The sequence below is a fragment of the Aythya fuligula genome, chromosome 24 (assembly GCF_009819795.1).
Source record: "Aythya fuligula isolate bAytFul2 chromosome 24, bAytFul2.pri, whole genome shotgun sequence".
Classification (NCBI taxonomy): Eukaryota; Metazoa; Chordata; class Aves; order Anseriformes; family Anatidae; genus Aythya; species Aythya fuligula.
The window spans coordinates 4,953,641-4,976,895 of NC_045582.1; the positions used below are offsets into that span (position 1 = coordinate 4,953,641).

The 23,255-nt window shown below is 54.2% G+C and overlaps 6 protein-coding genes across 6 annotated transcripts; 3 read left to right on the forward strand and 3 right to left on the reverse strand.

Annotated features, from left to right (window-relative positions):
* Positions 1-1,156: 1,156 nt before the first annotated feature.
* LOC116498589 (feather keratin 1-like) lies at positions 1,157-1,489 on the reverse strand. The gene has a single exon (XM_032202924.1). The coding sequence runs from the start codon at positions 1,469-1,471 to the stop codon at positions 1,157-1,159; it is 315 nt and encodes a 104-aa protein (XP_032058815.1). The 5' UTR covers positions 1,472-1,489.
* Positions 1,490-4,077: 2,588 nt separating this feature from the next.
* On the forward strand, positions 4,078-4,392 carry LOC116498320 (feather keratin 1-like). The gene has a single exon (XM_032202555.1). The coding sequence runs from the start codon at positions 4,078-4,080 to the stop codon at positions 4,390-4,392; it is 315 nt and encodes a 104-aa protein (XP_032058446.1).
* A 4,248-nt stretch (positions 4,393-8,640) lies between these two features.
* On the reverse strand, positions 8,641-8,964 carry LOC116498511 (feather keratin 1-like). The gene has a single exon (XM_032202818.1). It carries the CDS (start codon positions 8,944-8,946, stop codon positions 8,641-8,643), a length of 306 nt encoding a protein of 101 aa, XP_032058709.1. The 5' UTR covers positions 8,947-8,964.
* A 5,482-nt stretch (positions 8,965-14,446) lies between these two features.
* LOC116498512 (feather keratin 1-like) lies at positions 14,447-14,770 on the forward strand. Its single transcript, XM_032202819.1, has one exon. The coding sequence runs from the start codon at positions 14,465-14,467 to the stop codon at positions 14,768-14,770; it is 306 nt and encodes a 101-aa protein (XP_032058710.1). The 5' UTR covers positions 14,447-14,464.
* Positions 14,771-19,018: 4,248 nt separating this feature from the next.
* Positions 19,019-19,333, reverse strand: LOC116498321 (feather keratin 1-like). Its single transcript, XM_032202556.1, has one exon. The coding sequence runs from the start codon at positions 19,331-19,333 to the stop codon at positions 19,019-19,021; it is 315 nt and encodes a 104-aa protein (XP_032058447.1).
* A 2,588-nt stretch (positions 19,334-21,921) lies between these two features.
* On the forward strand, positions 21,922-22,254 carry LOC116498595 (feather keratin 1-like). The gene has a single exon (XM_032202944.1). The coding sequence runs from the start codon at positions 21,940-21,942 to the stop codon at positions 22,252-22,254; it is 315 nt and encodes a 104-aa protein (XP_032058835.1). The 5' UTR covers positions 21,922-21,939.
* Positions 22,255-23,255: the final 1,001 nt, after the last annotated feature.

The following is a 23,255-nucleotide window of genomic DNA, read 5'->3' on the forward strand; positions in this document are numbered from 1 at the left end:
TGAAACAGAGCCCAAAACTGGACGCAGTGCTTCAGCTGCATTTGGACATTTGGAGGAGTGCTGAGCAGAGTGGGATTGTCACCTCCCTTCACCTCCTGGCTAAGCTTCTGCTCATGCAGCCCAGGATGTCCTTGGTGTCCTCGATGTCTCAGAACACTGCTGGGAGTCACTTCTCTTTGTATGGGATTACCACCCAAGTAACTTTTTCTGGGCCAGCTTTTAACCTGCTGCCATCGAAAGGCTGCAAGATAGGCGATGTGGCATGAGGGCGGGCTGGCAGGAAGGCATTTGCCAAACTGGGCTTTGGGTGCTGTGTTTAGGAGCTCATGGATGGACCTTGGAGACACTCTTCTCTTCCCCTCAGTCTCTTCCTACCTCCCTCTTCCCCACAAACTGTTCCAGGAAGCTCTGGGAACAGATGGAAAGAGTAGGAGATGGAGGACATGCACTCCTTGTGAGCCTGTGTGGTGGGCAGACCCCAGCAAACATTTAAGAACCCACCAACTACTCACTCACACTACAGCCACAGCAGGGTAGGGGAGACAACTGGAAGACCAAGAGTGAGAAAAACTCCTGGGTCAACATAAAGATAGCTGCTGCCCTCCCGGGGCCTCCTGCAGCTCTGGCTCCTCACTGGAGGCCAGCAGTGGCCACATGCCACCTTCAGCAGGCTGTGCACTGAGGCCAATATGGCACACCAGGACAGAGAGGCAGCAAAGCTGGGCCTGATGGCCAGGGCCCTGCAGGGCTCATGGGCACCTCCCTCACGTGTGGGTGACAGTGCTTTCCCAAGAGGCTCTACTGTACACAGCCTCACCCTTGGGAAATGTGAATGGTCCCCATGTGTCCCACATGCCCCCCTGACATCCCCAGAGAAACAGCATTGGTCCTGACAGCTGGTGTCTGGAGTGTCTGCAGGAGAAGGACAACTCAGAGGCGCAGGCTGAGATGCAGCAGAACTTTAATATTAGGGTCAAAAGAGGGAAAAGAGGTTGCTCCAAGAGGAAGCCCTAGTTCAGGAAGCACCAGGAGCAGATGAGAGCGTGCACCATGGCTGACCCCATCCTTCCTATAAGGGGTGTTGGGGTTGTTTGGTCCCTCTGAACAAAAGAAGCCAATGCTCTGTGCCCACTCTGCTCTGAATTTCTGTGGTCCTTTAGCAGGGGAAGCACCTCCTGCCGCAGTAGCCGCTGCCCAAGCCAGAGAGCCCAAAGCCCCCGGAGGAGATGGGCACTCCCTGAGAGCTGAGGATGCTGCCAACGGCAGCGGAGGTGGAGGATCCCACGGCGGTGTTCTGCGGGAAGGAGCTGAGGATGGGGCCGGGCAGGGTCACCACCACGGGAGAGGGCTGGATGAAGACGTTGGAGTCCTGGCACTGCTGGACACAGGGCTCATTGCAGCTGTTGGCCAGTGGGGTTGGGCCACAGGGTCCGCATGGCAGGCACGGCAGGCACTGGTTGTAGCAGGACATGTCTCGGGGCAGGACGTGCACCTGATGGGAGGGAGGGCGCAAAGGGGCACAAGGGTGAGAGAGGAGCAGTCTGCCAGCCCACCACTGGACAGCAGCAGCACATGCTGTTTGGGGAGCTGGCAGCTGTGAAAGGAGGCCCACAGCCTTCTCCTTCCCCTGGGCACCAATGTCCTTGAACAGAATATCCCAGCCCAGGAAGCTCCCCACTTAGCCCATAGCTTCAGATACACCTCAGCCAGGACCCAGCTTCACTCCACACACCACTTCACTCCACACTTCACATCTACTGTTCCCTTCCCTCTCCCATTTCTAGCTTTCCCAAGACCCAAGAGAAGATGAAGAGGCAGGCATGTGCTAAGAAATTTCCCAGGATGAAGTTGAGGAGAAAGGGCTTCAGACTCACCTTGATCCCAAGGAGATGGAGGTAACAGGAGTGGATGAGGGAGTGAGGAAATGGGGCTGCTTTTATACCTCTCCTGCACTGCCCCAGGCCCACAGTCACTCTATGTGGGCCGTAATTTTCTAGCAGACTCACCTCAAATGCAAAATATCTTAGCTAATGGCACAGGTTGTGCTTTGGTTTCTGTCAACTCTGCCATTTCATTTCCTCGTTTCTGACCTGACCATTTGGCCACAAAGGCTCCTTTCAAGTACAAGGATAACAGGTCAAGCATTTCCCCTGGCAGGAACACATCAGTAGGGACAGTATATTAGTCCTAAGTTCTGGAGAGCATGGTACCTGTCTCTGTGGAAGTGCATTCACCTCTTAAATAGAAAGCGCACATATCCTCTCACATCTTTGGTGTGCCCTTCTAAATGCCCAAAGGCTCCTTCACCAAGGGACAAGGAGCATCCTTCTCCTGCTGGCCTGGCTCCCAGCCTACTCCACCAGTCACAGCTCATTGCCTGCATAGGCAGATGGCCTGTACTGCAGCTTTGAAATGCCCAAGTTGTGAGAGTACTCGCCAAAAGGTCATGCTGCAGGGTAATGGCTGTTGGGGCTGCCTGGAGGGTGGCACAGCTTGAGCTTGGACCTCAGACAGAGCTGCTTGGATGGAGGAGGATTTGGCATGCATGGTGCTCAGGCCTGCAGATAGCAGGCACTATGGCTTGGCCTCATGCCAAAAGTGTGGCACGTGGCCAATCCCAAATTGGAGCATGACTTGTCCTGGGCAGGGAGAGTCTCTCTCAGGAAGTTTGCCTGCTGAAGGCATTCCCTTGCCCTCCTGGGGTGTGTCCCAGCTGCCTCCCATGTCTGCAGGGCAGGGAAGTGCTTTGATCATGCAGCAGGGATGCATTGCCTCCTTGATGGAGTCTGGGAGGTGTTTCTGTAGCCAGGGCCCTTGTGAGCAAGTCCCCTCCCTGAGCATGCCCAGCCGCGTGGCAGTGCCAGCTCCTGCCAGCCATTGATGGCAGGAGTAGGGCAGACCTACTCAGAGGAGGTCCAGGGGATGCAGGATCAGAGGGTAGTTCAGTCCCCAGTCTGCAGTGCTGCAAGAGTTTGTTCCCCATCCTGTGCAGGACCTGCCTTTTGTCCTTCTAGATTGCCTTGAGGTTCCTGAGGGCCCATTCCCGCAGGCTGTCTAGGTCTCCCCTTGTGGCAGCCCTGCACCAGAGTGCACCAGCGGGCCCCCAGTTGCTGTCTCCTCCCAAGTTAGTGGAAGTGGTAATGGCATCAAGGCAGACAGCTGAAAGCATTGGCACAGCCTGGATGCCTGGGGAGGCAAAGACCAGTGGCCATTGGATGGAGCCATGAGGGAGGGAGGAGAGAGAAGCTTGTGGTGCATCCTTAAGGAATAGGAGCCTCTGCTGAGGACTGCAGCTCCAGGAGGAGCGGGGCCTCTTCCTGCAAAACACATCACCGGCCATTCCCTGAAGTGCACAAAGGCATGTCCTGTCCTCTGCCTGAATGCAACCACTCTCTTGCACTTTTCTGCCCATACTGATATGATCCTGCTGGGGTATTCCTTTGAACTCTGATACCAGAAAGTAGCCTGTATGGTACAATAGGCATGTCAGAAATGAGGAAATGAAATGGTAGAGCTGATGGAAACCAAAATACAACCTGTGCTATTAGCTAAAATATTTTGCATTTAAGGAGTGTCTACTGGAAAATTATGGCTTCCGCAGAGTGACTGTGGGCCTGGGGCAGTGCAGAGAGGTATAAAAGTGGCCCAGTCTCCTCACACTCTTCATCCACTGCTCTTGCCTCCATCTCCCTGGGAACGAGGTGAGTCTGAAGGCCTTTCATCTCCTCTTCTTCCCTGGGGATTTCTTAAACATGCCTGCCTCTTCATATTCTCCTGCATCTTGGGAGTGCTAGTCATGGGAGAGGGAAAAGAGCAGCACACGTGTCATGGAGAGAACCTGCAGCTTGGCTGAATTTCTCCGCTGCTATGGGCTAGGTGGGGAGCTTTGTCAGACTGGACAGTCCTGGCCGAGCTCTTGTGTCCAAAGTTAAGCCCATGGGGCTCCTTACACAGCTGACAGGTCACAAAACAGAACGTACCATGGCTTTCCCGCGGTGGTCTGGCACATTTCTCCTCTCTCATAGAAGTTCTCCTCTGGGCCCTCTCTCTTACCAGGTACACCTCCTGCCCTGAGACATGTCCTGCTACAACCAGTGCCTGCCGTGCCTGCCATGCGGACCCTGTGGCCCAACTCCGCTGGCCAACAGCTGCAATGAGCCCTGTGTCAGGCAGTGCCAGGACTCCAACGTCTTCATCCAGCCCTCTCCTGTGGTGGTGACCCTGCCCGGCCCCATCCTCAGCTCCTTCCCGCAGAACACCGCCGTGGGATCCTCCACCTCCGCTGCCGTTGGCAGCATCCTCAGCTCTCAGGGAGTGCCCATCTCCTCCGGGGGCTTTGGCCTCTCTGGCTTGGGCAGCGGCTACTGCGGCAGGAGGTGCTTCCCCTGCTAAAGCTGCTGGTGATGGCCCTAGAGAAAGACCCCCAGGGACCCAGAAGTTGGTAGCGGACAGAGCACTGGCTTCTTGCACTGAGGTGCCAAACACTCCCAGCACCATTGCAAATGGATGGGGCCAGCCTGGCCTCTTGGAAAGCACAGCCCATGTCTGCCTTTCCTCACCTTCACTCTCTCCTTTCCCACCTGTGTCCTTGTTGTTCACTGCAGCTCCACTGGGCTCAAAGTCCGACAGTGACATCCTAGTGTGGACCTTCTGTCCCTTCTCCCTCAGTGGAGTGGGCAGATGGACAGGTGGTGGGATGCCCTCCATGGCCACACAGTGCACGCTCTCGTCTGCCCCTGGAGCTTTCTGCACTGGGGCATCGTCTTGGTGTGACCTCGGTTCCCTCTTTTGACTCTAATATTAAAGTTCTTCTGCATCCCAGCCTGTGCCTCTGAGTCGTCTTTCCCCTGCAGCAGCTTTTCCAGGATGCCTGGGGAGAGAGGTGTTGCTCACGGGTAGTTCTGGGAGCGGGTGGCTGCTGATGATCATGCTTTGCGATCATTAACACAGGCTTGCATTCAGAATGCTTCTTCATGTATCAGGTCACCCTCTGGATTCTAAATATGTGGTTACTTAGAGCTGGATGGAATTATCCAACATAATTGATTGGCTTCTATGCATTTTGGTGTGCACACTGTTTCTTCTCTTCCTTGACAAGGTGGAGGGCATAGCTGCCCAAGAGAAGACAGGAAATCCCTTCCTAACAACAACACTGCAGAACTTGCTGTGCTTGGTCAGTCTTTCTTGCTACACAGCCCCAAACTGGGCACAGTGTTCCAGATGCGTTTGGAGGAGTGCCGAGCAGAGTGGGATTGTCACTGCCCTCAATGACACCAAGCTGAGTGGTGCAGCTGATAGAAAAGAAGGAAGAGATGCCATTCAAAGGGACCTCCTCAGGCTGGGGAAGTGGGTCTATGTGAACTGCATGAGGTTCAACAAGTCCAACTGCAAGGTGCTGCACCTGGCTCAGGGCAATCCCAGACAGGAGTACAGACAGGGAGAAGAACTCATCGAGAGCAGCCCTGCCAGAGAAGGACTTGGGGGTTGTGGTGGACAAAATTCTTGACACGAGCCAGCCATGTGCGCTTTCAGCCCATAAGGCCAACTGCATGCTGGTCTGCATCAAAAGAGGTGTGACCGGCAGGTCGAGGGAGGTGATTGTCCCCCTCTACTCTGCCCTCATGAGTACTCAGAGTACTGCATCCCCATCCGGGGCCCCCGGCACAAGAAAGATGTGGGCCTGTTAGAGCAAGTCCAGAGTAGGGTGATGTCATGGTTTAACCCGGCCGGCAGTTAAACACCACGCAGCCGTTCGCTCACCCTCCCCCCTCCCTCTCTGGGATGGGGGAGAGAAATGGAAAGTGAAGCCCGTGAGTTGAGATAAAGACAGTTTAATAAGACAGGAAAATAATAATAACAATAATAATAATAATACAATGATGATAATAGTACTACTACTACTAACATGTACAAACAAGTGATGCACAATGCAATTGCTCACCACCTGCTGACCGATGCCCAGCCTAACCCCGAGCAGTCCGGCCCCCCTCCCCCCGGCTAGCCACCCCTATATATTGTTTAGCATGACGTCAGATGGTATGGAATACCCCTTTGGCTAGTTTGGGTCACCTGTCCTGGGTCTGTCCCCTCCCAGCTCTTACTGCATCCCCAGCCTGCCTGTTGGCAGGACAGAGCAAAAGGCTGAGATGTCCTTGGCTTGGTATAAGCACTGCTCTGCAACAATTAAAACATCGGGGTGTTATCAGCACTCTTCTCATCCTAAGCCAAAACACAGCATTCCACCAGCTACTAGGAAGAAAATTAATTCTGTTCTAACTGAAACCAGGACAGGTGAAAAAAGATTGGACGGCTGGAGCACCTCTCCTCTGAAGAAAGGCTGAGAGAGCTCAAGAAGTTCAGCCTGGAGAAGGGAAGGCTCTGCGGAAACCTCATTGTAACCTTTTAGTACTTAAAGAGGTCTCAGGAAAAAAAAACAAAAAACAAAAAACAACAAACAAACAAACAAAAAAAAAGATTGAGAAGGACTCTTAACTTGGGTAGAGAATGATAGGGCAAGGGGTAATGGTCTTAAACTAAAAGAGGACAGATTTAGACTAGACCTTAAGAGGAAATCTTCACTGTAAGGGTAGTGAGGCACTGGACCAGGTTGCCAAGAGAAGCTGTGGATGCCCCATCCCTGGAGGTGTTCAAGGCCGTTCTGGATGGGGCCTTGGCCAATCTGATACAGCAAGTGGCATCCCTGTCTGTGGCAGGGGGCTTAGAGTTAGATGATCATTAAGGTCTCTTCCAACCTGAGTCCATGATTCTATAATTCTATCCTTCCATGATTCTGTAATTCTATGATTCTTGAGCTCCTGACTATGCTTCTGCTCGTACAGCCCAGGATGTCATTGGTGTCCTCGGTGTCTCGGAGCACTGCTGGGAGTCACTTCTCTTTGGGTGGGTTTACCACCCAAGTAACTTTTCCTGGACCAGCTTTGGGTCTGCAACCATAGAGGGGCTTTAAGATAGATGATGTGGCATGAGGGCAGGCTGGCAGGAAGTCATCTGCCAGACTGGGCTCTGGGTGACTGCGGCGATGCTTTGGAGAGCTCATGGATGGCCCTTAGAGACACTCAGAAAGCACCCGCTGTCTCTCCTCCTGCCCTCAGTCTTTCCCTGCCTCCCTCTTCCCCACAAAGTTTTGCTTACAGCCCAGGGAACAGATGGAAGGAGTAGGGGGAGGACTCTGTGGTGGGCTGACCCCGGCAAGCATCTAAGCACCCACCACACACTCGCTCATACCGCAGCCGCAGCAGGACAGGGGAGACAGTTGGAAGTCAAAGAGACAGAAAAACTCCCCGGTTTATATAAAGACATTTTAAAGAGGGCATGGGAAACAAGAGAGAAAAAGCAAGTGATGCAAAGGCTGTGCCTCATCACCTCCCACCAGAAGACCGATGTCCAGCAGGTGTCTGCAGGATGGCTACTTAGGCAGAACTGTCCCGCTGTTTTGTTGCCGGGCGTGATGCTCTATCATATGCAATATCCCTTTGGTCGATTTGGGTCAGCTGTCCTAACTGTGTCCCCTCCTGAAAACTTCCCCGCCCCTAGCCTGCTCTGTGAGGGTGCAGAGGGGGAAACATAGAAGGCCTTGACGCTGAGCTCAATCGTTGGAGTGTCACCTCCGCTGTTTTAGCCACACAATCAGAACACAGCACCATATTGCCTATGGTGAAGACAATTGCCTTCATCACAGCCAGAGCCAGTACAGCCTGCTTCCCCCACTCCCTCTCCTGGCCTGCTCCGGGGCCATTTTCTGCATGAGCCTCCCCGCCCAGAACAGCTGCCCCTGGAGCAGAAGGAATTGCCACCCCTCCTCTTGCCTCTCTCCCTCTCCCCTGCTGCCCCCTTCCCAGGAACCTGTGTGGCTGCTGCCCTCCCGGGGCCGCATGCAGCTCTGGCTCCTCGCTGGAGGCCAGCAGTGGCCACATGCCACCTTCAGCAGGCTGTGCACTGAGGCCAATATGGCACGCCAGGACAGAGAGGCAGCAAAGCTGGGCCTGATGACCAGAGGCCCTGCAGAACTCATGGGCACCTCCCTCACGTGTGAGTGACAGTGCTTTCCAAGGGGCCCTACTGCACACGGCCTCATCCTTGGAAACGTGAATGGTCCCCATTTGTCCCACATGCCCCCTGACGTCCCCAGATGGTGTCTCACAGCTGGTGTCTGGAGTGTCTGCAGGGGAAGGACGACTCAGAGGTGCGGGCTGGGATGCAGAAGAACTTTAATATTAGAGTCAAAAGAGGGAAACGAGGTCACACCAAGAGGGTGCCCCAGTGTAGGAAGCACCAGGGGCAGACGAGAGCATGCGCTGTGTGGCCACGGAGAGCATCCCGCCACCTGTCCATCTGCCCACTCCACTGAGGGAAAAGGGACAGAAGGTCCACACTAGGCTGATGTGGTGGGACTCAGAACTCAGTGGAGCTGCAGTGAGTAACAAGGACACAGGTGGGAAAGGAGAGAATGGAGGAGGAGTAAGGCAGACATGGGCCGTGCTCTCCGAGAGTCCCATGCTCTTCCAAGGGGTGTTGGGGAGGTTTGGCCACCCTGAACACAAGAAGCCTATGCTCTGTGCCCAGTCTGCTACCAACATCTGGGTCCGTGGGCGTCTTTCTCCCGGGCCATCACCAGCAGCTTTAGCAGGGGAAGCACCTCCTGCCGCAGTAGCCGCTGCCCAAGCCAGAGAGGCCAAAGCCCCCGGAGGAGATGGGCACTCCCTGAGAGCTGAGGATGCTGCCAACGGCAGCGGAGGTGGAGGATCCCACGGCGGTGTTCTGCGGGAAGGAGCTGAGGATGGGGCCGGGCAGGGTCACCACCACGGGAGAGGGCTGGATGAAGACGTTGGAGTCCTGGCACTGCCTGACACAGGGCTCATTGCAGCTGTTGGCCAGCGGAGTTGGGCCACAGGGTCCGCATGGCAGGCACTGGTTGTAGCAGGACATGTTTCGGGGCAGGAGGTGTACCTGGTAAGAGAGAGGACTCAGAGGAGAACTGTGGTGACAGAGGACCAGTCTGCCAGTCCAACCTAGAACAGCCATGGGACATGCTTTTTGGGGAGCTAGCAACGGTGTAAGAAGGCCCACAGCCTTCTCCTTCCCTTTTTTCCCAGCAGCCTTGCAAAAACGTCCAGGCCAAAGCAGATCCCAACCAAGCCCTTATCTCGGGATTTATGTCAGCCAAGCCACTGCTTCACTTCATGACACACCTCCTGTCCCCTTCCCTCGCCCATGACTAGCAACCCCAAGACCCAACAGAGGAGGAAGGTGCAGACATGTAATGAGAAATCCCCAGGGAAGAAGAGGAGAAGAAAGGCCTTCAGACTCACCTCGTTCCCAGGGAGATGGAGGCGAGAGCAGTGGATGAAGAGAGTGAGGAGATTGGGCCTCTTTTATACCTCTCCTGCACTGCCCCAGGCCCACAGTCACTCTACGCAGGCCGTAATTTTCTGGCAGACTCACCTGAAATGCAAAATAGCCTTCCTAATGGCACAGGTTGTGCTTTGGTTTCTGTCAATTCTGCCATTTCATTTCCTCATTTCTGATTTGCCCATTTGGCATCAGAATCTCCTTTTAAGTAACAAGATGAGAGGTCAAGCATTTCCCTGAGCGGAAACACGTCAGTAGGGCAGCAGATGAGTCCTAAGTGCTAGAGGGTTTATTGGGTTTACATGGCAAGGTTCTGCAGGGGTGGCCTCTGTGAGAGGTGTCTGGAAGCTGTCCATGACCTCCCATGAGCTGCCCCCTGATCCCCTCTGAGGAGGTCTGACCTCAGAATACAGGCAGACATGGACTGTGGGAGGCAAGGGATACACAAGTTTCACCATGTTAATCAAAGACATGGGACTATGTGAAGGATCTATCCTAATCACTTTTTCGAGGGGAACAAGGGTTACAGGAAAACATCTTCCCCCTTGCTGGGACCTGTCTCTGGGTCCCAGGCAATATGTCCTAGCATGAGAACTTCAGCACACATCCTCTGCCATGTCAAAGCCCTCCTCAGGCAAGAGAACAAGCCGGCACCACTGGGGGGACAACGAAGCTCCCACTCAAGAAGCGAGGGCTGGCAGGAACGGGCACTGTCATGCGGCTGGGCATGCTCAGTGAGGGGACTTGCTCACAAGGGCCCTGGCTGCAGAAACACCTCCCAGACTCCATCAAGGAGGCAATGCATCCCTGCTGCATGATCAAAGCACTTCCCTGCCCTGCAGACATGGGAGGCAGCTGGGACACACCCCAGGAGGGCAAGGGAATGCCTTCAGCAGGCAAACTTCCTGAGAGAGACTCTCCCTGCCCAGGACAAGTCATGCTCCAATTTGGGACTGGCCACGTGCCACACTTTTGGCATGAGGCCAAGCCATAGTGCCTGCTCTCTGCAGGCCTGAGCACCATGCTTGCCAAATCCCCCTCTGTCCAGGCAGCTCCATCTGAGCCTGAGCTCGAGCTGTGCCACCCTCCAGGCAGCCCCAACAGCCTTTACCCTGCAGCATGACCTTCTGACCAGAACTCTCATACCTCAGGCAGCTCACAGGATGGTCAGCATCTTTTGCACAAGAAGGCAGGTCTTTGGTTTTACTGCTGGTCATAGAATATGTCTGGCCAAAGTGCATGGTATGGCAAGGGGAGTGGTGGAGCAAGACACTGTCCCGGTGAATAACTCAGTCCTCTGGTAGTGAAGGGACCTGATTCCCCAGGACTTGCTGGGCATCATTGTGCTCAGGAAAGCAACCTTTGCCTTCCTCACAGCAGCTGACAACATGGCTTGCCTGAAGAGCCCAGGAGACAGCCACAAGAGGGAACAAGGCCAAGGATACAGAAAACATGTCATTAAAAAGGAGATGTCTTGTGCCAGGGCATTTCAAAACTGCAGCACAGCCCATCTGCCTATGCAGGTAATGAGCTGGTGGAGCAGGCTGGGAGCCAGGCCAAGTTGTAGGAGGATGTGCTGTGTCCTCAGGTGAGGGAGGCTTTGGTCATCAAGGAGGGCTCTGCATAGACAGAAGGATATGCAGGACCCCTCCAGCACCTGGGACTCATCTTCTACCCCTTCTGACCTACTCTATGGCGGTTTTACTCAGCAGGGCAGCTGAGCTGCATCACAACCACTCTCTAATTCCCCTGCCTTAAAGGGAAGGGGGAGGAAATATGATGGAATAGTGGCGTCCCCCAGGGCTCGGTGCTGGGGCCGGTCCTCTTTAATATCTTCATCGATGATCTGGACGAGGGCATCGAGTGCACCCTCAGTAAGTTCGCAGATGACACCAAGTTAGGTGCATGTGTCGATCTGCTTGAGGGTAGGAAAGCTCTGCAGGAGGATCTGGATAGGCTGCACCGATGGGCTGAGGTCAACTGCATGAAGTTCAACAAGGCCAAGTGCCGGGTCCTGCACCTGGGGTGCAATAACCCCAAGCAGAGCTACAGGCTGGGAGAGGAATGGTTGGAGAGCTGCCAGGCAGAGAAGGACCTGGGAGTGATGGTGGATAGTCGGCTGAATATGAGCCAGCAGTGTGCTCAGGTGGCCAAGAAGGCCAACGGCATCCTGGCTTGTATCAGGAACAGTGTGACCAGCAGGGCTAGGGAGGTGATCGTCCCCCTGTACTCAGCTCTGGTGAGGCCGCACCTCGAGTACTGTGTTCAGTTTTGGGCCCCTCGCTACAAGAAGGACATGGAGGTGCTTGAGCGGGTACAGAGAAGGGCAACGAAGCTGGTGAGGGGCCTGGAGAACAAGTCCTACGAGGAGCGGCTGAGGGAGCTGGGCTTGTTCAGCCTGGAGAAGAGGAGGCTCAGGGGCGACCTTATCGCTCTCTATGGGTACCTCAAGGGAGGCTGTAGCGAGGTGGGGGTTGGCCTGTTCTCCCATGTGCCTGGTGACAGGACGGGGGGAATGGGCTTAAGTTGAGCCAGGGGAGTTTTAGGTTAGATGTTAGGAAGAACTTCTTCACTGAAAGGGTTGTGAGGCACTGGAACAGGCTGCCCAGGGAAGTGGTGGAGTCACCATCCCTGGAAGTCTTCAAAAGACGTTTAGATGTAGAGCTTAGGGAAATGGTTTAGTGGGGACTGTTAGCGTTAGGTCAGAGGTTGGACTCAATGATCTTGAGGTCTCTTCCAACCTAGAAAATTCTGTGATTCTGTGATTCTGTGAAAACAGATGAAGATAAGGACAGAGAGATCTATCACCAGTTATAGTCACGGACAAGACAGACTCAGAATAGGGAGATTAATGTAACTTATTACCTATTACTAAATAAAATATAAAGCTATAGAACTAAACATACTATATAACCTACTATAAAACTATATATATATATATATACATGTATATATAAACTATATATATAACATACTAAAAAACTAAAAATACCTTTCCCCCATACACCCACTTCTACGTTCTTCCCCTCAGAAGGTACACTGGCAACATGCAGGGGGAGCTGTGGTCAGTCCGTAACATTTCGACTCCGCCCCTCCTTCACAGTAACTCTCTGCCCTTGTTCCAATGTGGGGTCCCTCCCACAGGATTTAGTCCCTCTTGAATTGATCCTGCGTGGGCTTCTCATAAGCAGCAGCTCTTCAAGAACTGCTGCAAATATGGGTCTGTACCACAGGGTCCATCCATCAGGAAGAAACAGCTCCAGCATGGGTTCCCCCACGGGCGGCAGCTCCCCCCAGAACCCCTGCTCCTGCGTGGGGTCCTGTCCATGGGCTGCAGCTCTGGCCCAGGGCCTGCTCCACTGTGGTCCTCTCCATGGGCCACAGCCTCCTTCGGGCAAGGACCACCTGCTCCACTGGGGGATCCTCCATGGGCTAGTGTGGAGATGTGCTGCGCCATGGTACCCATGGGCTGCAGGGGGACAGCCTGCTCCACCAGAGGCCTCTCCACGGGCCACAGGGGAACTTCTGACTGAATGGAGTCAAATCCAGCTGTTGACGAGTGGTGCTCCCCAGGGTTTTTGGTGTTGGGGCCATCGTCTTTAATGTCTTTGTTTAAAGACATCATAGCCCTGGAGTGTGTCCAGAGAAGGGCTACAAAGCTGTGAAGGGTCTGGAGCGCAAGTCCTGTGAGGAGCAGCTGTGGAAACTGGGGTTGTTTAGTCTGGAGAAGAGGAGGCTCAGGGGAGATGTTACTGCCCTCTACAACTACCTGAAAGGAGCTGGGGGTTGGCCTCTTCTCACAGATAACTCGTGGCAGGACTAGAGGGAATGGCCTCAGGTTGCACCAGGGGAAGTTCAGGTTGGAAATGAGGAGAAATTTATTCTCAGAAAGAATAGTCAGACATTGGAAGGGGCTGTCCTGGGGCGGTGGGGGAGCGACCATCCCAGGGGGTGTTTAAAGAAAGGTTGGCTGTGGTACTTGGGGACATGCTTTAGTGGATGATATTGGTGATAGGAGGTGCTTGGACCAGATGATCTTGGAGGTCTTTTCCAACCTTAATGATTCCATGATTCTATGAGTCCGCTTTAGGACCTGGAGCACCTCCTCCCTCTCCTTCTTCACTGAGCTTGGTGTCTGCAGGGCTGTTTCTCACTCCTTGCTGTCCCAGCTGCTGTTGTACCAGAGTAGTTTTCCTTTTCTTAATTCTGCTCTCACACAGCCAAAAAAACATTGCATATTGGCTTGGCTCTGGACAGCAGCAGGCCAGTTTGGAGCCACCTGAAACTGGCTCTTATGTAACATGGGTCAGCTTCGGGATATCTCTCACAGAGGCCACCCCTGCAAAACCCTATTACCAAAACTTTGCCACATAAATCCAATAAACTCTCTAGCAGTTAGTACACATCTGCTGCCCTACTGACGTGTTCCCGCTCAGGGAAATGCTTGACCTCTCATCTTGTTACTTAAAAGGAGATTCTGATGCCAAATGGGCAAATCAGAAATGAGGAAATGAAATGGCAGAATTGACAGAAACCAAAGCACAACCTGTGCCATTAGGAAGGCTATTTTGCATTTCAGGTGAGTCTGCCAGAAAATTACGGCCTGCGTAGAGTGACTGTGGGCCTGGGGCAGTGCAGGAGAGGTATAAAAGAGGCCCAATCTCCTCACTCTCTTCATCCACTGCTCTCGCCTCCATCTCCCTGGGAACGAGGTGAGTCTGAAGGCCTTTCTTCTCCTCTTCTTCCCTGGGGATTTCTCATTACATGTCTGCACCTTCCTCCTCTGTTGGGTCTTGGGGTTGCTAGTCATGGGCGAGGGAAGGGGACAGGAGGTGTGTCATGAAGTGAAGCAGTGGCTTGGCTGACATAAATCCCGAGATAAGGGCTTGGTTGGGATCTGCTTTGGCCTGGACGTTTTTGCAAGGCTGCTGGGAAAAAAGGGAAGGAGAAGGCTGTGGGCCTTCTTACACCGTTGCTAGCTCCCCAAAAAGCATGTCCCATGGCTGTTCTAGGTTGGACTGGCAGACTGGTCCTCTGTCACCACAGTTCTCCTCTGAGTCCTCTCTCTTACCAGGTACACCTCCTGCCCCGAAACATGTCCTGCTACAACCAGTGCCTGCCATGCGGACCCTGTGGCCCAACTCCGCTGGCCAACAGCTGCAATGAGCCCTGTGTCAGGCAGTGCCAGGACTCCAACGTCTTCATCCAGCCCTCTCCCGTGGTGGTGACCCTGCCCGGCCCCATCCTCAGCTCCTTCCCGCAGAACACCGCCGTGGGATCCTCCACCTCCGCTGCCGTTGGCAGCATCCTCAGCTCTCAGGGAGTGCCCATCTCCTCCGGGGGCTTTGGGCTCTCTGGCTTGGGCAGCGGCTACTGCGGCAGGAGGTGCTTCCCCTGCTAAAGCTGCTGGTGATGGCCCGGGAGAAAGACGCCCACGGACCCAGATGTTGGTAGCAGACTGGGCACAGAGCATAGGCTTCTTGTGTTCAGGGTGGCCAAACCTCCCCAACACCCCTTGGAAGAGCATGGGACTCTCGGAGAGCACGGCCCATGTCTGCCTTACTCCTCCTCCATTCTCTCCTTTCCCACCTGTGTCCTTGTTACTCACTGCAGCTCCACTGAGTTCTGAGTCCCACCACATCAGCCTAGTGTGGACCTTCTGTCCCTTTTCCCTCAGTGGAGTGGGCAGATGGACAGGTGGCGGGATGCTCTCCGTGGCCACACAGCGCATGCTCTCGTCTGCCCCTGGTGCTTCCTACACTGGGGCACCCTCTTGGTGTGACCTCGTTTCCCTCTTTTGACTCTAATATTAAAGTTCTTCTGCATCCCAGCCCGCACCTCTGAGTCGTCCTTCCCCTGCAGACACTCCAGACACCAGCTGCGAGACACCATCTGGGGACGTCAGGGGGCATGTGGGACAAATGGGGACCATTCACGTTTCCAAGGATGAGGCCGTGTGCAGTAGGGCCCCTTGGAAAGCACTGTCACTCACACGTGAGGGAGGTGCCCATGAGTTCTGCAGGGCCTCTGGTCATCAGGCCCAGCTTTGCTGCCTCTCTGTCCTGGCGTGCCATATTGGCCTCAGTGCACAGCCTGCTGAAGGTGGCATGTGGCCACTGCTGGCCTCCAGCGAGGAGCCAGAGCTGCATGCGGCCCCGGGAGGGCAGCAGCCACACAGGTTCCTGGGAAGGGGGCAGCAGGGGAGAGGGAGAGAGGCAAGAGGAGGGGTGGCAATTCCTTCTGCTCCAGGGGCAGCTGTTCTGGGCGGGGAGGCTCATGCAGAAAATGGCCCCGGAGCAGGCCAGGAGAGGGAGTGGGGGAAGCAGGCTGTACTGGCTCTGGCTGTGATGAAGGCAATTGTCTTCACCATAGGCAATATGGTGCTGTGTTCTGATTGTGTGGCTAAAACAGCGGAGGTGACACTCCAACGATTGAGCTCAGCGTCAAGGCCTTCTATGTTTCCCCCTCTGCACCCTCACAGAGCAGGCTAGGGGCGGGGAAGTTTTCAGGAGGGGACACAGTTAGGACAGCTGACCCAAATCGACCAAAGGGATATTGCATACGATAGAGCATCACGCCCGGCAACAAAACAGCGGGACAGTTCTGCCTAAGTAGCCATCCTGCAGACACCTGCTGGACATCGGTCTTCTGGTGGGAGGTGATGAGGCACAGCCTTTGCATCACTTGCTTTTTCTCTCTTGTTTCCCATGCCCTCTTTAAAATGTCTTTATATAAACCGGGGAGTTTTTCTGTCTCTTTGACTTCCAACTGTCTCCCCTGTCCTGCTGCGGCTGCGGTATGAGCGAGTGTGTGGTGGGTGCTTAGATGCTTGCCGGGGTCAGCCCACCACAGAGTCCTCCCCCTACTCCTTCCATCTGTTCCCTGGGCTGTAAGCAAAACTTTGTGGGGAAGAGGGAGGCAGGGAAAGACTGAGGGCAGGAGGAGAGACAGCGGGTGCTTTCTGAGTGTCTCTAAGGGCCATCCATGAGCTCTCCAAAGCATCGCCGCAGTCACCCAGAGCCCAGTCTGGCAGATGACTTCCTGCCAGCCTGCCCTCATGCCACATCATCTATCTTAAAGCCCCTCTATGGTTGCAGACCCAAAGCTGGTCCAGGAAAAGTTACTTGGGTGGTAAACCCACCCAAAGAGAAGTGACTCCCAGCAGTGCTCCGAGACACCGAGGACACCAATGACATCCTGGGCTGTACGAGCAGAAGCATAGTCAGGAGCTCAAGAATCATAGAATTACAGAATCATGGAAGGATAGAATTATAGAATCATGGACTCAGGTTGGAAGAGACCTTAATGATCATCTAACTCTAAGCCCCCTGCCACAGACAGGGATGCCACTTGCTGTATCAGATTGGCCAAGGCCCCATCCAGAACGGCCTTGAACACCTCCAGGGATGGGGCATCCACAGCTTCTCTTGGCAACCTGGTCCAGTGCCTCACTACCCTTACAGTGAAGATTTCCTCTTAAGGTCTAGTCTAAATCTGTCCTCTTTTAGTTTAAGACCATTACCCCTTGCCCTATCATTCTCTACCCAAGTTAAGAGTCCTTCTCAATCTTTTTTTTTGTTTGTTTGTTTGTTGTTTTTTGTTTTTTGTTTTTTTTTCCTGAGACCTCTTTAAGTACTAAAAGGTTACAATGAGGTTTCCGCAGAGCCTTCCCTTCTCCAGGCTGAACTTCTTGAGCTCTCTCAGCCTTTCTTCAGAGGAGAGGTGCTCCAGCCGTCCAATCTTTTTTCACCTGTCCTGGTTTCAGTTAGAACAGAATTAATTTTCTTCCTAGTAGCTGGTGGAATGCTGTGTTTTGGCTTAGGATGAGAAGAGTGCTGATAACACCCCGATGTTTTAATTGTTGCAGAGCAGTGCTTATACCAAGCCAAGGACATCTCAGCCTTTTGCTCTGTCCTGCCAACAGGCAGGCTGGGGATGCAGTAAGAGCTGGGAGGGGACAGACCCAGGACAGGTGACCCAAACTAGCCAAAGGGGTATTCCATACCATCTGACGTCATGCTAAACAATATATAGGGGTGGCTAGCCGGGGGGAGGGGGGCCGGACTGCTCGGGGTTAGGCTGGGCATCGGTCAGCAGGTGGTGAGCAATTGCATTGTGCATCACTTGTTTGTACATGTTAGTAGTAGTAGTACTATTATCATCATTGTATTATTATTATTATTGTTATTATTATTTTCCTGTCTTATTAAACTGTCTTTATCTCAACTCACGGGCTTCACTTTCCATTTCTCTCCCCCATCCCAGAGAGGGAGGGGGGAGGGTGAGCGAACGGCTGCGTGGTGTTTAACTGCCGGCCGGGTTAAACCATGACATCACCCTACTCTGGACTTGCTCTAACAGGCCCACATCTTTCTTGTGCCGGGGGCCCCGGATGGGGATGCAGTACTCTGAGTACTCATGAGGGCAGAGTAGAGGGGGACAATCACCTCCCTCGACCTGCCGGTCACACCTCTTTTGATGCAGACCAGCATGCAGTTGGCCTTATGGGCTGAAAGCGCACATGGCTGGCTCGTGTCAAGAATTTTGTCCACCACAACCCCCAAGTCCTTCTCTGGCAGGGCTGCTCTCGATGAGTTCTTCTCCCTGTCTGTACTCCTGTCTGGGATTGCCCTGAGCCAGGTGCAGCACCTTGCAGTTGGACTTGTTGAACCTCATGCAGTTCACATAGACCCACTTCCCCAGCCTGAGGAGGTCCCTTTGAATGGCATCTCTTCCTTCTTTTCTATCAGCTGCACCACTCAGCTTGGTGTCATTGAGGGCAGTGACAATCCCACTCTGCTCGGCACTCCTCCAAACGCATCTGGAACACTGTGCCCAGTTTGGGGCTGTGTAGCAAGAAAGACTGACCAAGCACAGCAAGTTCTGCAGTGTTGTTGTTAGGAAGGGATTTCCTGTCTTCTCTTGGGCAGCTATGCCCTCCACCTTGTCAAGGAAGAGAAGAAACAGTGTGCACACCAAAATGCATAGAAGCCAATCAATTATGTTGGATAATTCCATCCAGCTCTAAGTAACCACATATTTAGAATCCAGAGGGTGACCTGATACATGAAGAAGCATTCTGAATGCAAGCCTGTGTTAATGATCGCAAAGCATGATCATCAGCAGCCACCCGCTCCCAGAACTACCCGTGAGCAACACCTCTCTCCCCAGGCATCCTGGAAAAGCTGCTGCAGGGGAAAGACGACTCAGAGGCACAGGCTGGGATGCAGAAGAACTTTAATATTAGAGTCAAAAGAGGGAACCGAGGTCACACCAAGACGATGCCCCAGTGCAGAAAGCTCCAGGGGCAGACGAGAGCGTGCACTGTGTGGCCATGGAGGGCATCCCACCACCTGTCCATCTGCCCACTCCACTGAGGGAGAAGGGACAGAAGGTCCACACTAGGATGTCACTGTCGGACTTTGAGCCCAGTGGAGCTGCAGTGAACAACAAGGACACAGGTGGGAAAGGAGAGAGTGAAGGTGAGGAAAGGCAGACATGGGCTGTGCTTTCCAAGAGGCCAGGCTGGCCCCATCCATTTGCAATGGTGCTGGGAGTGTTTGGCACCTCAGTGCAAGAAGCCAGTGCTCTGTCCGCTACCAACTTCTGGGTCCCTGGGGGTCTTTCTCTAGGGCCATCACCAGCAGCTTTAGCAGGGGAAGCACCTCCTGCCGCAGTAGCCGCTGCCCAAGCCAGAGAGCCCAAAGCCCCCGGAGGAGATGGGCACTCCCTGAGAGCTGAGGATGCTGCCAACGGCAGCGGAGGTGGAGGATCCCACGGCGGTGTTCTGCGGGAAGGAGCTGAGGATGGGGCCGGGCAGGGTCACCACCACAGGAGAGGGCTGGATGAAGACGTTGGAGTCCTGGCACTGCCTGACACAGGGCTCATTGCAGCTGTTGGCCAGCGGAGTTGGGCCACAGGGTCCGCATGGCAGGCACGGCAGGCACTGGTTGTAGCAGGACATGTCTCAGGGCAGGAGGTGTACCTGGTAAGAGAGAGGGCCCAGAGGAGAACTTCTATGAGAGAGGAGAAATGTGCCAGACCACCGCGGGAAAGCCATGGTACGTTCTGTTTTGTGACCTGTCAGCTGTGTAAGGAGCCCCATGGGCTTAACTTTGGACACAAGAGCTCGGCCAGGACTGTCCAGTCTGACAAAGCTCCCCACCTAGCCCATAGCAGCGGAGAAATTCAGCCAAGCTGCAGGTTCTCTCCATGACACGTGTGCTGCTCTTTTCCCTCTCCCATGACTAGCACTCCCAAGATGCAGGAGAATATGAAGAGGCAGGCATGTTTAAGAAATCCCCAGGGAAGAAGAGGAGATGAAAGGCCTTCAGACTCACCTCGTTCCCAGGGAGATGGAGGCAAGAGCAGTGGATGAAGAGTGTGAGGAGACTGGGCCACTTTTATACCTCTCTGCACTGCCCCAGGCCCACAGTCACTCTGCGGAAGCCATAATTTTCCAGTAGACACTCCTTAAATGCAAAATATTTTAGCTAATAGCACAGGTTGTATTTTGGTTTCCATCAGCTCTACCATTTCATTTCCTCATTTCTGACATGCCTATTGTACCATACAGGCTACTTTCTGGTATCAGAGTTCAAAGGAATACCCCAGCAGGATCATATCAGTATGGGCAGAAAAGTGCAAGAGAGTGGTTGCATTCAGGCAGAGGACAGGACATGCCTTTGTGCACTTCAGGGAATGGCCGGTGATGTGTTTTGCAGGAAGAGGCCCCGCTCCTCCTGGAGCTGCAGTCCTCAGCAGAGGCTCCTATTCCTTAAGGATGCACCACAAGCTTCTCTCTCCTCCCTCCCTCATGGCTCCATCCAATGGCCACTGGTCTTTGCCTCCCCAGGCATCCAGGCTGTGCCAATGCTTTCAGCTGTCTGCCTTGATGCCATTACCACTTCCACTAACTTGGGAGGAGACAGCAACTGGGGGCCCGCTGGTGCACTCTGGTGCAGGGCTGCCACAAGGGGAGACCTAGACAGCCTGCGGGAATGGGCCCTCAGGAACCTCAAGGCAATCTAGAAGGACAAAAGGCAGGTCCTGCACAGGATGGGGAACAAACTCTTGCAGCACTGCAGACTGGGGACTGAACTACCCTCTGATCCTGCATCCCCTGGACCTCCTCTGAGTAGGTCTGCCCTACTCCTGCCATCAATGGCTGGCAGGAGCTGGCACTGCCACGCGGCTGGGCATGCTCAGGGAGGGGACTTGCTCACAAGGGCCCTGGCTACAGAAACACCTCCCAGACTCCATCAAGGAGGCAATGCATCCCTGCTGCATGATCAAAGCACTTCCCTGCCCTGCAGACATGGGAGGCAGCTGGGACACACCCCAGGAGGGCAAGGGAATGCCTTCAGCAGGCAAACTTCCTGAGAGAGACTCTCCCTGCCCAGGACAAGTCATGCTCCAATTTGGGATTGGCCACGTGCCACACTTTTGGCATGAGGCCAAGCCATAGTGCCTGCTATCTGCAGGCCTGAGCACCATGCATGCCAAATCCTCCTCCATCCAAGCAGCTCTGTCTGAGGTCCAAGCTCAAGCTGTGCCACCCTCCAGGCAGCCCCAACAGCCATTACCCTGCAGCATGACCTTTTGGCGAGTACTCTCACAACTTGGGCATTTCAAAGCTGCAGTACAGGCCATCTGCCTATGCAGGCAATGAGCTGTGACTGGTGGAGTAGGCTGGGAGCCAGGCCAGCAGGAGAAGGATGCTCCTTGTCCCTTGGTGAAGGAGCCTTTGGGCATTTAGAAGGGCACACCAAAGATGTGAGAGGATATGTGCGCTTTCTATTTAAGAGGTGAATGCACTTCCACAGAGACAGGTACCATGCTCTCCAGAACTTAGGACTAATATACTGTCCCTACTGATGTGTTCCTGCCAGGGGAAATGCTTGACCTGTTATCCTTGTACTTGAAAGGAGCCTTTGTGGCCAAATGGTCAGGTCAGAAACGAGGAAATGAAATGGCAGAGTTGACAGAAACCAAAGCACAACCTGTGCCATTAGCTAAGATATTTTGCATTTGAGGTGAGTCTGCTAGAAAATTACGGCCCACATAGAGTGACTGTGGGCCTGGGGCAGTGCAGGAGAGGTATAAAAGCAGCCCCATTTCCTCACTCCCTCATCCACTCCTGTTACCTCCATCTCCTTGGGATCAAGGTGAGTCTGAAGCCCTTTCTCCTCAACTTCATCCTGGGAAATTTCTTAGCACATGCCTGCCTCTTCATCTTCTCTTGGGTCTTGGGAAAGCTAGAAATGGGAGAGGGAAGGGAACAGTAGATGTGAAGTGTGGAGTGAAGTGGTGTGTGGAGTGAAGCTGGGTCCTGGCTGAGGTGTATCTGAAGCTATGGGCTAAGTGGGGAGCTTCCTGGGCTGGGATATTCTGTTCAAGGACATTGGTGCCCAGGGGAAGGAGAAGGCTGTGGGCCTCCTTTCACAGCTGCCAGCTCCCCAAACAGCATGTGCTGCTGCTGTCCAGTGGTGGGCTGGCAGACTGCTCCTCTCTCACCCTTGTGCCCCTTTGCGCCCTCCCTCCCATCAGGTGCACGTCCTGCCCCGAGACATGTCCTGCTACAACCAGTGCCTGCCGTGCCTGCCATGCGGACCCTGTGGCCCAACCCCACTGGCCAACAGCTGCAATGAGCCCTGTGTCCAGCAGTGCCAGGACTCCAACGTCTTCATCCAGCCCTCTCCCGTGGTGGTGACCCTGCCCGGCCCCATCCTCAGCTCCTTCCCGCAGAACACCGCCGTGGGATCCTCCACCTCCGCTGCCGTTGGCAGCATCCTCAGCTCTCAGGGAGTGCCCATCTCCTCCGGGGGCTTTGGGCTCTCTGGCTTGGGCAGCGGCTACTGCGGCAGGAGGTGCTTCCCCTGCTAAAGGACCACAGAAATTCAGAGCAGAGTGGGCACAGAGCATTGGCTTCTTTTGTTCAGAGGGACCAAACAACCCCAACACCCCTTATAGGAAGGATGGGGTCAGCCATGGTGCACGCTCTCATCTGCTCCTGGTGCTTCCTGAACTAGGGCTTCCTCTTGGAGCAACCTCTTTTCCCTCTTTTGACCCTAATATTAAAGTTCTGCTGCATCTCAGCCTGCGCCTCTGAGTTGTCCTTCTCCTGCAGACACTCCAGACACCAGCTGTCAGGACCAATGCTGTTTCTCTGGGGATGTCAGGGGGGCATGTGGGACACATGGGGACCATTCACATTTCCCAAGGGTGAGGCTGTGTACAGTAGAGCCTCTTGGGAAAGCACTGTCACCCACACGTGAGGGAGGTGCCCATGAGCCCTGCAGGGCCCTGGCCATCAGGCCCAGCTTTGCTGCCTCTCTGTCCTGGTGTGCCATATTGGCCTCAGTGCACAGCCTGCTGAAGGTGGCATGTGGCCACTGCTGGCCTCCAGTGAGGAGCCAGAGCTGCAGGAGGCCCCGGGAGGGCAGCAGCTATCTTTATGTTGACCCAGGAGTTTTTCTCACTCTTGGTCTTCCAGTTGTCTCCCCTACCCTGCTGTGGCTGTAGTGTGAGTGAGTAGTTGGTGGGTTCTTAAATGTTTGCTGGGGTCTGCCCACCACACAGGCTCACAAGGAGTGCATGTCCTCCATCTCCTACTCTTTCCATCTGTTCCCAGAGCTTCCTGGAACAGTTTGTGGGGAAGAGGGAGGTAGGAAGAGACTGAGGGGAAGAGAAGAGTGTCTCCAAGGTCCATCCATGAGCTCCTAAACACAGCACCCAAAGCCCAGTTTGGCAAATGCCTTCCTGCCAGCCCGCCCTCATGCCACATCGCCTATCTTGCAGCCTTTCGATGGCAGCAGGTTAAAAGCTGGCCCAGAAAAAGTTACTTGGGTGGTAATCCCATACAAAGAGAAGTGACTCCCAGCAGT